The following is a 13034-nucleotide window of genomic DNA, read 5'->3' on the forward strand; positions in this document are numbered from 1 at the left end:
TGTCTGAAACGTGTCTAAAATGTATAAAGAGGGAGTTTATACTTGTAGAAGTAAATATAGCTCAAATAATAGGTGACTATAAGTGGAATTATATTATACATATTTTTTTGAGACAGAGTCTTGCTCTGTTGCCAGGCTAAAGTGCAGTGGTGCGATCTCAGCTCACTGCAACCTCCACCTCCCAGCTTCAATCGATTCTCCTGCCTCAACCTCCCGAGTAGCTGGGATTACAGGTGCCTGCCACCACATCCGGCTAATTTTTTATATTTTTAGCAGAGATGGGGTTTCACCATGTTGGCCAGGCTGGTCTTGAACTCCTGACCTCGGGTAATCCACCCGCCTCAGCCTCCCAAAGTTCTGAGATTACAGATGAGCCACTGTACCTGTCCTGACTATTCTTAAAGGATGGATTGCAGAGGGCAGAGACATAACATAAGCTGTCAGTTGTCAAGTGAAGGATGCAGAATACAAAGTAATATACATAGGATTGTCTGTCTACCTTTTCTTTTTCTTTTTTTTTTTTTTGGGACGGAGTTTCGCTCTTGTTACCCAGGCTGGAGTGCAATGGCGCGATCTTGGCTCACCGCAACCTCCACCTCCTGGGTTCAGGCAATTCTCCTGCCTCAGCCTCCTGAGTAGCTGGGATTACAGGCACGCGTCACCATGCCCAGCTAATTTTTTGTATTTTTAGTAGAGACGGGGTTTCACCGTGTTGACCAGGATGGTCTTGATCTCTTGACCTCGTGATCCACCCGCCTCGGCCTCCCAAAGTGCTGGGATTACAGGCTTGAGCCACCGCGCCCGGCCCTCTTTTTTTTTTTTTTGAGATGAAGTTTTGCTCTTGCTGCCCATGCTGGAGTGCAATGGCGCAATCTTGGCTCACTGCAACCTCCACTTCCCAGTTAAAGTGATTCTCCTGCCTCAGTCCCCAGAGTAGCTGGGATTACAGACATGTGCCACCACATCTGGCTAATTTTGTATTTTTAGTAGAGATGGGGATTCTCCATGTTGGTCAGGTTGGTCTCGAACTCCTGACCTCAGGTGATCTGCCTGCCTCGGCCTCCCAAAGTGCTGGGATTATAGGTGTGAGCCACCATGCCCAACCCTGTCTACCTTTTCTTAAAAAATAGTGGAACCAAGCAACTCTACTAAAATTAGCAATCATTATTTTTGAATGCTGGAATTATAGGTAATATTAATTTTTTTCTTAATATTTTTCAAAGTGTTTATAATTAATACTATATATAATAAGAATATGTTACTTTTAAAAATATAGACTCTTTTTCTTTTTTGAGACAGAGTCTAGCTCTGTCACCCAGGCTAGAGTGCAATGGCACAATCTTGGCTTGCTAAAACTTCTGCCTCCCAGGCCAAGCAATTCTTGTGCTTCAGCCTCCCAAGCAGCTGGGATTACAGGTATGTACCACAATGCCCGGCTAATTGTGGGTTTTCTTTTTTTTTTTTTTTTGAGATGGAGTCTCACTCTGTCGCCAGGCTGGAGTGCAGTAGCGCAATCTCGGCTCACTGCAACCTCCGCCTCCTGGGTTCAAGCAATTCTCCTGCCTCAGCCTCCCGAGTAGCTGGGACTACAGGTGCACGCCACCATGCCCAGCTAATTTTTGTATTTTCAGTAGAGACGAGGTTTCACCATGTTGGCCAGGATGGTCTCGATCTCTTGACCTTGTGATCCGCCCACCTCGGCCTCCCAAAGTGCTGGGATTACAGGCTTGAGCCACCGCGCCTGGCCCTAATTGTGTTTTTAGTAGAGATGGGGTTTCATTATGTTGGTCAGGCTGGTCTTGAACTGCTGGCCTCAAGTGATCCACCCACCTCTGTCTCCCAAAGTGTGGGGATTACAGATATGAGCTACCACGCCTGACCTTTTTTTTTTTTTTTAAAGGCTAGTCAAGTGAGGCATTGGGAGTGGAGAAGAAACAAAAAAATCCATAAGTGGTTGTGATCAATTAGTTATAAACACTACTGTACTTGGACCAGCCTAAAAAACAGACATGTATCCAAATTTTCTTTAAATATGAATGGAGGAGATATCTGAAAATTCTAAGATCTGAAAACTCACTAATTTAATTTTTCTTTCATGGAAACACAACAGTATTTCAGGTAGACTAAATATTTAAACCAAACAAGTCTTATTACTTTCAATCTTTATAATTTTTAACAGAGAGTGAAGCTCACCTAAATATTTTGGGGGAATATTTCCTTCTAGGAACTTGATCAAAATGCCACTGAGAAAGTCCAGGCAATGTTCACAGCCATTGATGAACTCTTGTATGAGCAGAAGTTGCATGTGCATACCAAGGGTCTACAGGAAGAGTGCCAACAGTGGACAGCCAGCTTTCCTCACCTCAGGTACTGATGCCCTCCAGTTGACTTGTATTCATGGCTAATACTAAAATTTAAAAAGTGGATTTTAAAAAGCAAGCATGTATTCTGGAATCTTTATGAGCATGACTTTAATGAATGTAAATAAGGCCATGGGGTATAAAGCCTCAGCTAAGAGAAAACTTAAGTTGGTAGAGTTTTTTTAGAGTTTCCATAACTAACAAAATGTCATCCTGGCCGGGCACAGTAGCTCACGCCTGTAATCCCAGCACTTTAGGAGGCTGAGGCAGGTGGATCACCTGAGGTCAGGAGTTCGAGACCAGCCTGACCAATATGGAGAAGCTCCATCTCTACTAAAAATACAAAATTAGCTGGGCGTGGTGGCACGTGCTTGTAATCGCAGCTACTCAGGAGGCTGAGGCAGGAGAATCACTTGCACCCAGAAGGCAGAAGTTGCAGTGGGCTGAGATCATGCCATTGCACTCCAGCCTGGGCAACCAAAGGGAAACTCTACCTCAAAAAAAAAAAAAAAAAGTGTCATCCTAATCAAGTAAAACTATTTCTACAGCAGCAGCTGAGGTCTGAGTATCTGGGTACCAAAAAGCACTTCTTTTGAACAAGATATTTGAAAATGTACACTGTTGTATACAATTAAATTATCATGTTCATCTAGTTAAAGCAAAGAAAAAGAAAAAAAAAATTCTCATGTACACTTGAAACCAGATATAGTCTGTTCAAGAGCTTCCTTCAGAAACTGAAGTACCACTTATTGCACATACCCAAAATTTATAAAGCCTCATCTTCTTAAGAATGTAAATCATAGCTTTCACTGATTTGGTAGGGCCTTCATCCCATTTTGGTTGATTGAATGAGGACTAGTATAGAGCCCAAAGGGCAGATTACAGATGTTTGCTTAGATTTCTTGGATTTTTTTTTTAACTCCTAGGCTATAGCTTTATCTTTTCTATCTCCATTCTATGGAAGAGAGATATACCTGTATTAAGGCTCTGGACTCACATTTTCTCATTCTTAATCAGTATCAGACTATATACTGGACTTTTATATAGAACCATCAAATGTGTTAAAAATATATCTAGATTTTGTATGTATGCCAGTGAAGGTGCTTAATTGTGTCTATGTTTCTTCATTTTGAAGGATTCTAGGTAGGCAGATCATCACTCCAAGTGAAGGTTATAGACTGTATCCTAGATCCCCTTCTGCTATTTCAGCTTCATATGAAACAACCTTGTCTCAAGAAAGAGATTCTACTATGTGAGTATCCATTATGTATTTCAATGTGCCCTAATATGCAAGTATTATATCCTAACAGCTGTACTAAGGGATTAAAATACTTATTCCTACTTATTGGTATTTAGTAAAGCATAGCAAATTCTGTAAGACTGTCCATAGTCTTTGTGTATATTAAAGTTTTGCTATGTAATTTTTTTGTTCAAAAAGTTAGACCTTTCCTGGTGTGTATTAGTCTGTTTTCTGTTGCTTATGATAGAATACCTGAAACTGGGCAATTTATAAGGAAAAGAAAGTTATTTCTTACAGTTCTGGAGGCTAAAAAGTCCAAGGTCAAGGGACAGCATCTGGGAGGACCTTCTTGCTGGTGGGGACTCTCTGCAGGGTCCCAAGGCAGTGCAGGGATTCACATGACAAGGGGGCTGTGCATGCTAATGTAGCAACTCAGGTTTCTCTTTCTCTTATTATAAAACTACCAGTTTCCCTTCCTTGATAACCGATTAATCCATAAATGGATTAATCCATTCACAAGGGCAGAATCCCCACGATCCAATTACCCCTTAAAGGCTCCACCTCTCAACACTGCCAGATTAGGGACTGAACTGCAACATTAATTTTGGAGGGGACAAATATTCAAACCATATAATAGTGCTTAAGGATATTCTTGTTATTCAGGTCTATGTATCTATATATATTTACATATATATATATATAAATATGGACACTTCCCTCTTGGCATAATTGTGTAAATAGAATGTTTTTTAAAATGTAGAAGTCTAAGAAAAAGACTTTAAAACTCTTTTTTAAAAAAAGTTGAAAAAGTGATTTTTAAATTATTACAATTACAATTATTAATTATAATTTAATCTCTTTAGAGAAGTTAAACTTCAAAGTAATTTTTAAATGGTTAAATCTTTTGAACACCTTAGACTTTTAAAACAGTAGTAAAATAAACCCAAATATGATTACTTTGAAACCATGCTTATGTTTAAATCTACTGTAAAATATAATATCATCATTTTAATTCACTTAAAAAAATTATTCCCATACTTTTTCCCATGGCTCTAGTTTTACTTATTTGATATCTTCCAAGAGTTGTAGGAATACTTACTTTGGTGCCTTCTTGGGCTTGTGGTAATCTCACCAGACCACAAAGTAAAACATTACTGTTAGGGTTATGGGATCTTGATTATCAACTGATTTTTGGTCAGATAATGCTGTTCCTAAAGTGATTTAAACTCAAGCTGTTGGTCAATTAGGCATTCTTTTTAAATTTAAATCTCTTGTATTATATGGATAAGTTAAGTTTACTCCTTTTATATAATATAAAACATTTTACAGCCTAATGTCTTCCACAGAAATGATGTATTCTTTCATTCTCTCTGATCAAAATTACATAACTCATATCCTGCTATTAGGATAAATTGACCTGATCTATTAGTGTAAACTTTATATATGCCTTATTTTATAACTATCAATGGTAGATCCATTTAGAAATTTAATTTTCAAAGAAATAAGAAATCAAGTCTGAGCAATTAGTTCATCCTTTTTAAGACATCTGGCTAAATGACCATTCTGCAACATTCTGCTAACACCCTTTCTTTCCTTTCTAGTTGCTGCCACCACTGTTGATTAGTCTTCCCATTTTTGCTGCTACTTTTTCTGGTCGATTTGACTTATAGTTCTCAATAATTTACTTACACAAGTAAAACAAATACTCATTTATACTTTATACACAGACATATACTTAGAAGAAACAAATTATCCAGGTATATTAGCATACCACTACTTATTGGAAGCCATAAAAATTAAATATAATCCATGATATTTACTTCTTTCATGTAACAACTACTTTGTTCATACTTTATATTTTCACTCTGGAGTACCATTATGAACTCATAGCATTTCAAAATATTTATACATATACTTAGCTATAATTATTATTACAACTTAGTCATTTCAAGCTAGTACCTTTGTTTTTGTTTTGACTGTATCTTTGCTTTCTGGTACAATAGGATATGCCAGGCCATCCTTAAGTTTTTCTTCCTTTAACCTATAGAATCGGTTGAACTTTAAGGAGACATTCCTTTGAGAGGCTAACACAGTAGTATTAAAGAACCAAGTTGGGTAGTGAGGGTACGTAAGTTGTGCTACTGCTATTTTGCCACTTTTTAAAAAAAAAAAGAGATGGGGTCTTGCTCTGTCACCCAGGCTAGAGTGCAGTGGCATGATCATAGCTCACAACAGCCTTGAGCTCCTGGCCTCAAGCAATCCTCCCACCTCGGCCTTCTGAGTAACTAGGACATTTTGCCACTTTTTGTTGTGAGACATGTGGAGAAAATGTGTCATTAATTTATTTTGATTTTTCAGTTTAACAAATCAGGTAGTCATAAAATATGAGGTTTATCAACCACTAAGACTTTCTATAAAAATAGCATTTCAAATTATATCCATTCTTGCCCTCTCTAATATATTCTCCACATTAAATCAGATTTTTTTTAAAAATCCAGGTTGATCCTGTCTCCCACTTAAAAACTTTCAGTAGCTTTCCACTGAATTTTAGATAAAAATCTAAAATTATATAATCAGCTGGCCTCTGCCTACTTGTCTAAGATACCCATCAGTCTCTGTCTTATTCATTAATCCTTCCAACACTGGCTTTCTTTCAGACCTCAGATGCACTAAGCTAGGTATTTGGTTCAGTTCTCCAGGAGTTCTTCAGCCAGAAGAAAGTGGTAGAATAAACAACATAGTAATACAGCAACTTCCTCTTTGTATCTCTGACACCTAGGACAGTGCCTGTAATGTGGTTAGCAGTCAACTTGCTGCTTCCTTTTTGTTTGTTTTCTTTTTGAGACAGGGTATCTCTCTGTTGTTCAGGCTGGAGTGCAGTGGTGCAATCACAGGTCACTGGGTTCAAGTGATCCTCCTACCTCAGCCTCCTGAGTAGCTGGGACCACAGGCGTGCACCACCACACCTGGCTAATTTTTGTATTTTCAGTAGAGATGGGGTTTCACCATGTGGCCCAGGATGGTCTTGAACTCCTGGGCTCAAGTGATTTGCCCACCTTGGCCTCCCAAAGTGCTGGGATTACAGGCATGATCTACCATGCCTGGCAACTCTTTTTTCTTAACTAAATAAAAGCAGATCATATTTATGTTTTAAAAAACTACACAAAAATGAATTAATGTATACATTGAAATTATGGTTGCAAAACAGAGTTATTAGTGTCTAGGTCAAAATGAAATTCCTCAGTACCATAAGACAGGGTGAGAAAAAACAAACACACAGAAGAAATTCCAGCTGGGCGCGGTGGCTCACGCCTGTAATCCTAGCACTCTGGGAGGCTGTAGCGGGCGGATCACTTGAGGTCAAGTATTCAAGACCAGCCTGGCCAACGTAGGGAAATCCTGTCTCTATTCAAAATACAAAAATTAGCCGGGCCTGATGGCGAAGGCCTGTAATCCCAGCTGCTCAGGAGGCGGAAGCAGGAGAATCACTTGAACCCTGGAGGCAGAGGTTACAATAAGCTGAGATCACTCCACTCCACTCCAGCCCAGGGGGCAGAAAGAGACTGTATCTCAATTTAAAAGAAAAAAAAAAAAAAAAAAAAAGGCCAGGCATGGTGGCACACCTGTAATCCCAGCACTTTGGGAGGCTGAGGCAGGTTGATCACGAGGTCAGAAGTTTGAGACCAGCCTGGCCAATATGGTGAAACTCCCGTCTCTACTAAAAATATAAAAAATTCTCTTAGGGGTGGATCACTCAGCTTTTGCGAAAAAAGAAAAAAAAAAATGAGTCAGGCGTGGTGGCGCATGCCTGTAGTCTCAGCTACTAGGAAGGCTGAGGCAGAAGAATCGCTTGAACCCAGGAAGCGGCGGTTGCAGTGAGCCAAGATTGCACCACTGCACTCAAGCCTGGGTGACAGAGCAAGACTCCATCTTAAAAAAAATAAAGAAATTCTAGGAACTTAACAAAAGATGATGGCAGCATACAGGGGAAACATAGGCCAAAAAGGATCCTGAAAAGATGCATTTGAAGATATTTCCACTTGAGAAAGACTATGCATTCTGCTACTTCAAGTTAGCTAAGGGGCTTATCTACACTTAGATATATATATCAACGGCCGGACGGTGGCTCACGCCTGTAATCCCAGCACTTTGGGAGGCCAAGGCGGATGGATCACTTGAGGTCAGGAGTTTGAAACCAGCCTGTCCAACATGGCGAAACCCCGTCTCTATAAAAATACAAAATTAGCCGGGCATGGTGGTGCATGCCTGTAATCCCAGCTACTTGGGAGGCTGAGGCAGGAGAATCGCTTGAACCTGGGAGGTGGAGGTTGTAGTGAGCCAAGATTGTGCCACTGCACTCCAGCCTGGGCAACAAGAGCAAAACTCCATCTCAACAACAACAAAAAGAGATATATATATATCAACAAAAAATAACTAACTACAATATCTAATGAGTTGCTAAAGTGCATGACAACATGCTGAATTATAACCCTTTAAAAATCATTAAAAGAGTGGAGAGCCTAAAATAAACCCTTGCAGTTATGGCCAAGTGATTTTCTTTTTTCTACAAGAGTACCAAGACTACATGGGTAAAGGATAGCCTCTTTAACAGATAGATGGTGTTGGGCAAACTGGACACCCACATGTGGAACAACGAAGCTGGACCCTTGCTTATACCATATACAAAAATTAACTCAAAATGGACTGAAAACCTAAATGTAAGATGTAAAACTCCTAGAATAAAACATAGGGGCAAAGCTTCAGGCCATTGGATTTGGCATTGATTTGTTGGCTATAACACTAAAAGCACAGGCAACAAAAGCAAGAACAGACAAATGGAACTACATCAAATGTAAAAACTTCTGAACATCAAAAGAAACAAAAGAATGAAAAGGCAGTGTATGGAATGGAAGAAAATGTTTGCAAATCATAGCTGATAAGGAATTAATATCCAGAATATGTAAGAAATGTCTATAACCTAACAATAACAAAAAAATAGTAATTCAGGCTGGGTGTCGTGACTCACGACCCAGCACTTTGAGAGGCCAAGGCGGGTGGATCACCTCAGATTAGAAGTTCAGGACCAGCCTGGCCAACATGGTAAAACGCATCTCTACTAAAAGTATAAAAATTAGCTGAGTGTATTGGTGCTCACTTGTAATCCCAGCTACTCAGGAGGCTGAGGCAGGAGAACTGCTTGAACCTAGGAGGTAGAGGTTGCAGTGAGCCAAGATCCCACCAGCCTGGATGACAGAATGAGACTGTGTCTCTCAAAAACTAAAAAAAAAAAAAAAGAAAGCTTTAGGCATTCAGCTCCACCCAGGGAGAGCAACCTTGAGCGCTGAACTCTGCAAAGCCACAGGAATGGAGCTGCCCAAGATATTGGAAGCCAACCCCTTACACCAGTGTGCCCTGGATATGGGACATTGAGGGGCTTTAAGAGTTAATGACTCCCCTACTGGGTTTTGAACTTGCATGGGACCTGTAGCCCCTCTCTTTTGGAACAGGAATGTTTATCTAACACCTATACTCCCATTGTATCTTGGAAGCAAATAACTTGAATTTTTATTTATAGGCTCATAGGTGGAAGGGATGTGCCTTGTCTCAGATGAGACTTGGTACTTAGGACTTTTGAATTAACACTGAAATGAGTCAAGAGTTTTGAGACTTCTCAGAAGACATGATTGTATTTTGCAATGTGAGAAGGATATGAGATTTGGGAGGAGCCAAGGGCAGAATGCCCAAATCTCATTGTGAATTGTAATCCCCAGTGCTAGAGGTGGGGCCAGGTAGGAAGTGTTTGAGTCATGGGGGAGGATCCCTTATGGCTTTGTACTGTCCTTTCGATAGTCAGTACCCGTGACATGTGGCCATTTAAAAGTGTGTGGCACCTCCTCTCCCATACACATTCTCTCTTGCTCCTGCTCCCACTTAACCTTCCACCATGAGTAAAAGCTTTGTAGGCCTCTACAGAAGCAGATGCCAGCACTATGCTTCCTATACAGCCTCCAGAACTGTGAGCCAATTAAACCTCTTTTCTTATAAATTATACCTGGTCCCAAATGTTTCTTTATAGCAAGGCAAGGATAACCTAATACATAGCTATAGCTGTTTGTATCTGAAAAGACAGCAAGCAGTATCAGATAGTCCATAGCATATGTAGGCAGAATAGGTCTATGACCAGAATTTAATCTTCCTGTTCTGAGAAATGAGAAATAACCTGTTTTTGAGGCTTAGAATAGTCCAGGAAGGTATTGCCAGGGCAAGAGGACTTTGAGCTGAAAGTCATGTAACTGTGTTGCCATAAAAACTGTTTATGTTTACACAATTAATATTTACTTCTTTTTTCCTCTCCAAGATTTGGTATAAGGGGGAAGAAGTTACATTTTTCCTCTTCTTATGCTCATAAAGCATCTTCCATTGCCAAATCCCCTAGTTTTTCTTCTATGGAAAGAGATGAGGAAGACTCTATAATTGTCTCGGAAGGAATAATTGAGGAATACCTAGCATTCGACCATACAGATATGTGAGTATTATGTCTTTTAAGCTTTTTACTCCCCTCTTGTGTATTAATACCTGTTTTTTTCTAAATGATGCTACCAATTTTATCTATAATTAGATATATGCCAGTTTCTGTTATTTATTTTATGTTATTTTTCAGGTATCCAGAATTTATCTTCTTACTTATTGCTTCTGTATATACTAGGCTTCCTTGTGTATTTTATACCTTCACACATCATTTTCCTGTTCCTGAGATTAGAGATTTTAAAATAAGTTTATTTTGTTTCCCACATAGTTTGATTTTACTCTTTTGCAAATTACCACCAGTTCTGACGTGTGCTGCGTCCCGAGCTGCACAAGGGTTCAAAGACCTAAGAGGGAATGGTGGGGGATAAAGAAAGACACAGACACAGACATAGAGAAATCTGGGCAAGGCGGTTCAAGAGATGAGGATATCAGGCTCCGTGGCCCCGATCTGTCTCAGTGTGCTTTATTTTATATGCTTACAAAGCACATAGCAGAGGGAGGGTGCAGTTATTTAGAACAACCTGTGGTTAAAATTCTCATACTTCAGTTAACATACTTCAGCTAAAAACTATCTTGCAGCAAGGTCAGTGAAAGCTGGTTATCTTTCTCTAAGCCCATCTGTCCTACTCCAAGATATACACATCCACCTATTATGGTTTCACTTCTCTGAAGTTCAACCAAAGTTCACAGTAGCCTTGCTGCTGATCCCCCCAGAGAGCAGGTGGGCTACTCCGGCTTCCTACAACCAGTTAATGATAATTTTAAAAGAGCAGTTGAAGAGATATGAACTTTGTTTACTTAAATCCTGTTTGAAAAAGGTATATACACAGCCAGGCGTGGTGGCTCATGCCTGTAATCCCAGCACTTTGGGAGGCAGATCACTTGAGGTCAGGAATTTGAGATGAGCCTGGCCAATGTGGTGAAACCCCCTCTCTGTGAAAAATACAAAAATTAGCTGGGCATGGTGATATACCCATCTAATCTCAGCTACTTGGGAGGTTGAGGCCAGAGAATCGCTTGAACCCAGGAGGCGGAGGTTGCAGTGAGCCAAGATCACACCACTGCACTCCAGCCTCGGCAACAGAGCGAGATTCCATCTCCAAAAAACGAAACAAAACAAGAAAAGAAAAAGTTATATACAGTTTGTATAAAACCTTATGATTGGCACAGATTTTATAGTTAATAATTCTATTTATATCTATTCTTACTGTATTCTAACAGTAGTCCTATCACATAGATATGATTTATCTTTTTTACAGGATAGGTGAGAATCAGAGTAGTTAAATGATTTATCTAAAGTAAAGCCGAAACCAAAACCTTATTCATCTGATTCTCAGACTAGTCTTCTCTTCACTATTCCATGCTACTTTTCTGAAACATTAACCTCTTAAACTATTCCTCTAAGCCTTTTAAAGTTCCAGAATTGGGCCGGGCTCAGTGGCTGATGCCTGTAATCCCAACACTTTGGGAGGCTGAGGCGGGCAGATCATGAGGTCAAGAGATCAAGACCATCCTGGCCAACATGGTGAATCCCCGTCCGTCTCTACTAAAAATACAAAAATTAGCTGGACGTGGTGGTGCATGTCTGTAGTCCCAGCCACTCGAGAGGTTGAGGCGGGAAAACTGCTTGAACCCAGGAGGCAGAGGTTGTAGTAAGCTGAGATCACGCCACTGCACTCCAGTCTGGCAACAGAGTAGGACTCCGTCTCAAAAAAAAAAAAAAAAAAAGTTCCAGAATTGATATTCACAGCAGCACATTTGAAAATGAGTGAAAATTTCTCTTTAGGCTGTGCAGCTGTCTAGTTAGTATTACATCACATGATTCTGGACGCATTTTTTTTCCCATTGTATTTCCTGCTGAGCCATGTTCACTCACATATCACTCATGTGCACACAGCCCTAGGGCCAGCTAAATATAAGCCAGGTTTCTATACATAATGCCAATGAGCTAGAATTGTAAGCAGGTTCTTTTGGTTTTCCAAAGACTGCCCCCTTCCCTTTCACTTCTCCTGGCCTATGTCAGATTACTTTTGTTTTCCATTTTTCCTCAAATCAAAGGTCTTCTTCTTTGGTTTAAGTTTATAAAAAATAAATCTGATTTAACTAATTTTATATGTGATGTAAATGGCTGATAGTGTCCCCATGGCATCTCTTTCCCTTTTTCTGATAGTTAACCAAAATGAATTTTCAGGTAACACATGGACAATTTTAGAAAGGCAGCCTTCCCTTTAGAGATACCTCTAAGATGTCTTCTAAAATGACAGAGTAGTTGGACCTTTAGAATGTTCCTAATTGAAAAGATTGAGAGTTGAAAAATAAACCAAAACACCTATAGGACATTAGTGTATACGGTAATTTCAGCAAATGGTTTTAGTACAAATGGAAAAACCATCTGGAAAAAATATAAGGTTCCTAACTTATTGTTTCCATAAAAATAAACTTCACACATTAAAAAAATTAAATGTGACAAATGAAATCGTATACATTTAGAAAAAATAAAATATGGGAGACTGTTTTAAACAATATAATTTGGGAATGAAGGCCTTTTTAACTATAACACAAAACCTACAAGTCACATAACAAATTCTTAAATGACTATACAAGATAAATTTCTGCATAGAAAAAACCTCATTTCTAGGATACAATGCTGCTGTGAAAAAATAAATGTAAAAATAGAAAAAAGCTAATTTCTACAGTAGGAATTGAAAACATAAACTCAAAGTCAAAAAACAAATGACACACTAGGCAAAAATGTTTGTAGTTCATTCACAGACAAAGAGTTAATTTCCTTAATACGTACATCAATAAGGAAAAGACTAAGGACAAAACAAGCAAAGGATATCAACATAAAAATAAAATATATTTTAAACGTAAATGAAATTCAACCTCATTTGTAATTAGAGATA

General features: G+C 39.3%; 1 protein-coding gene across 8 annotated transcripts in view; it reads left to right on the plus strand.

Annotated features, from left to right (window-relative positions):
• FAM149B1 (family with sequence similarity 149 member B1) overlaps positions 1-13034 on the plus strand; it is a 57935-nt gene that overhangs the window by 14756 nt on the left and 30145 nt on the right. For 6 of the 8 annotated variants that reach the window (XM_032256351.1, XM_032256347.1, XM_032256348.1 and 3 more), the window contains 3 exons: positions 2225-2367; positions 3496-3612; positions 9959-10126. In XM_032256351.1, the coding sequence (XP_032112242.1) occupies positions 2225-2367; positions 3496-3612; positions 9959-10126 (428 nt within the window). The remainder of the gene's footprint in view (positions 1-2224; positions 2368-3495; positions 3613-9958; positions 10127-13034) is intronic. The other 2 variants (XM_032256352.1, XM_032256353.1) reach the window with 2 other exon arrangements.

This window comes from Sapajus apella, unplaced genomic scaffold (assembly GCF_009761245.1).
Source record: "Sapajus apella isolate SASKATOON/1434 unplaced genomic scaffold, GSC_monkey_1.0 scaffold94, whole genome shotgun sequence".
Classification (NCBI taxonomy): Eukaryota; Metazoa; Chordata; class Mammalia; order Primates; family Cebidae; genus Sapajus; species Sapajus apella.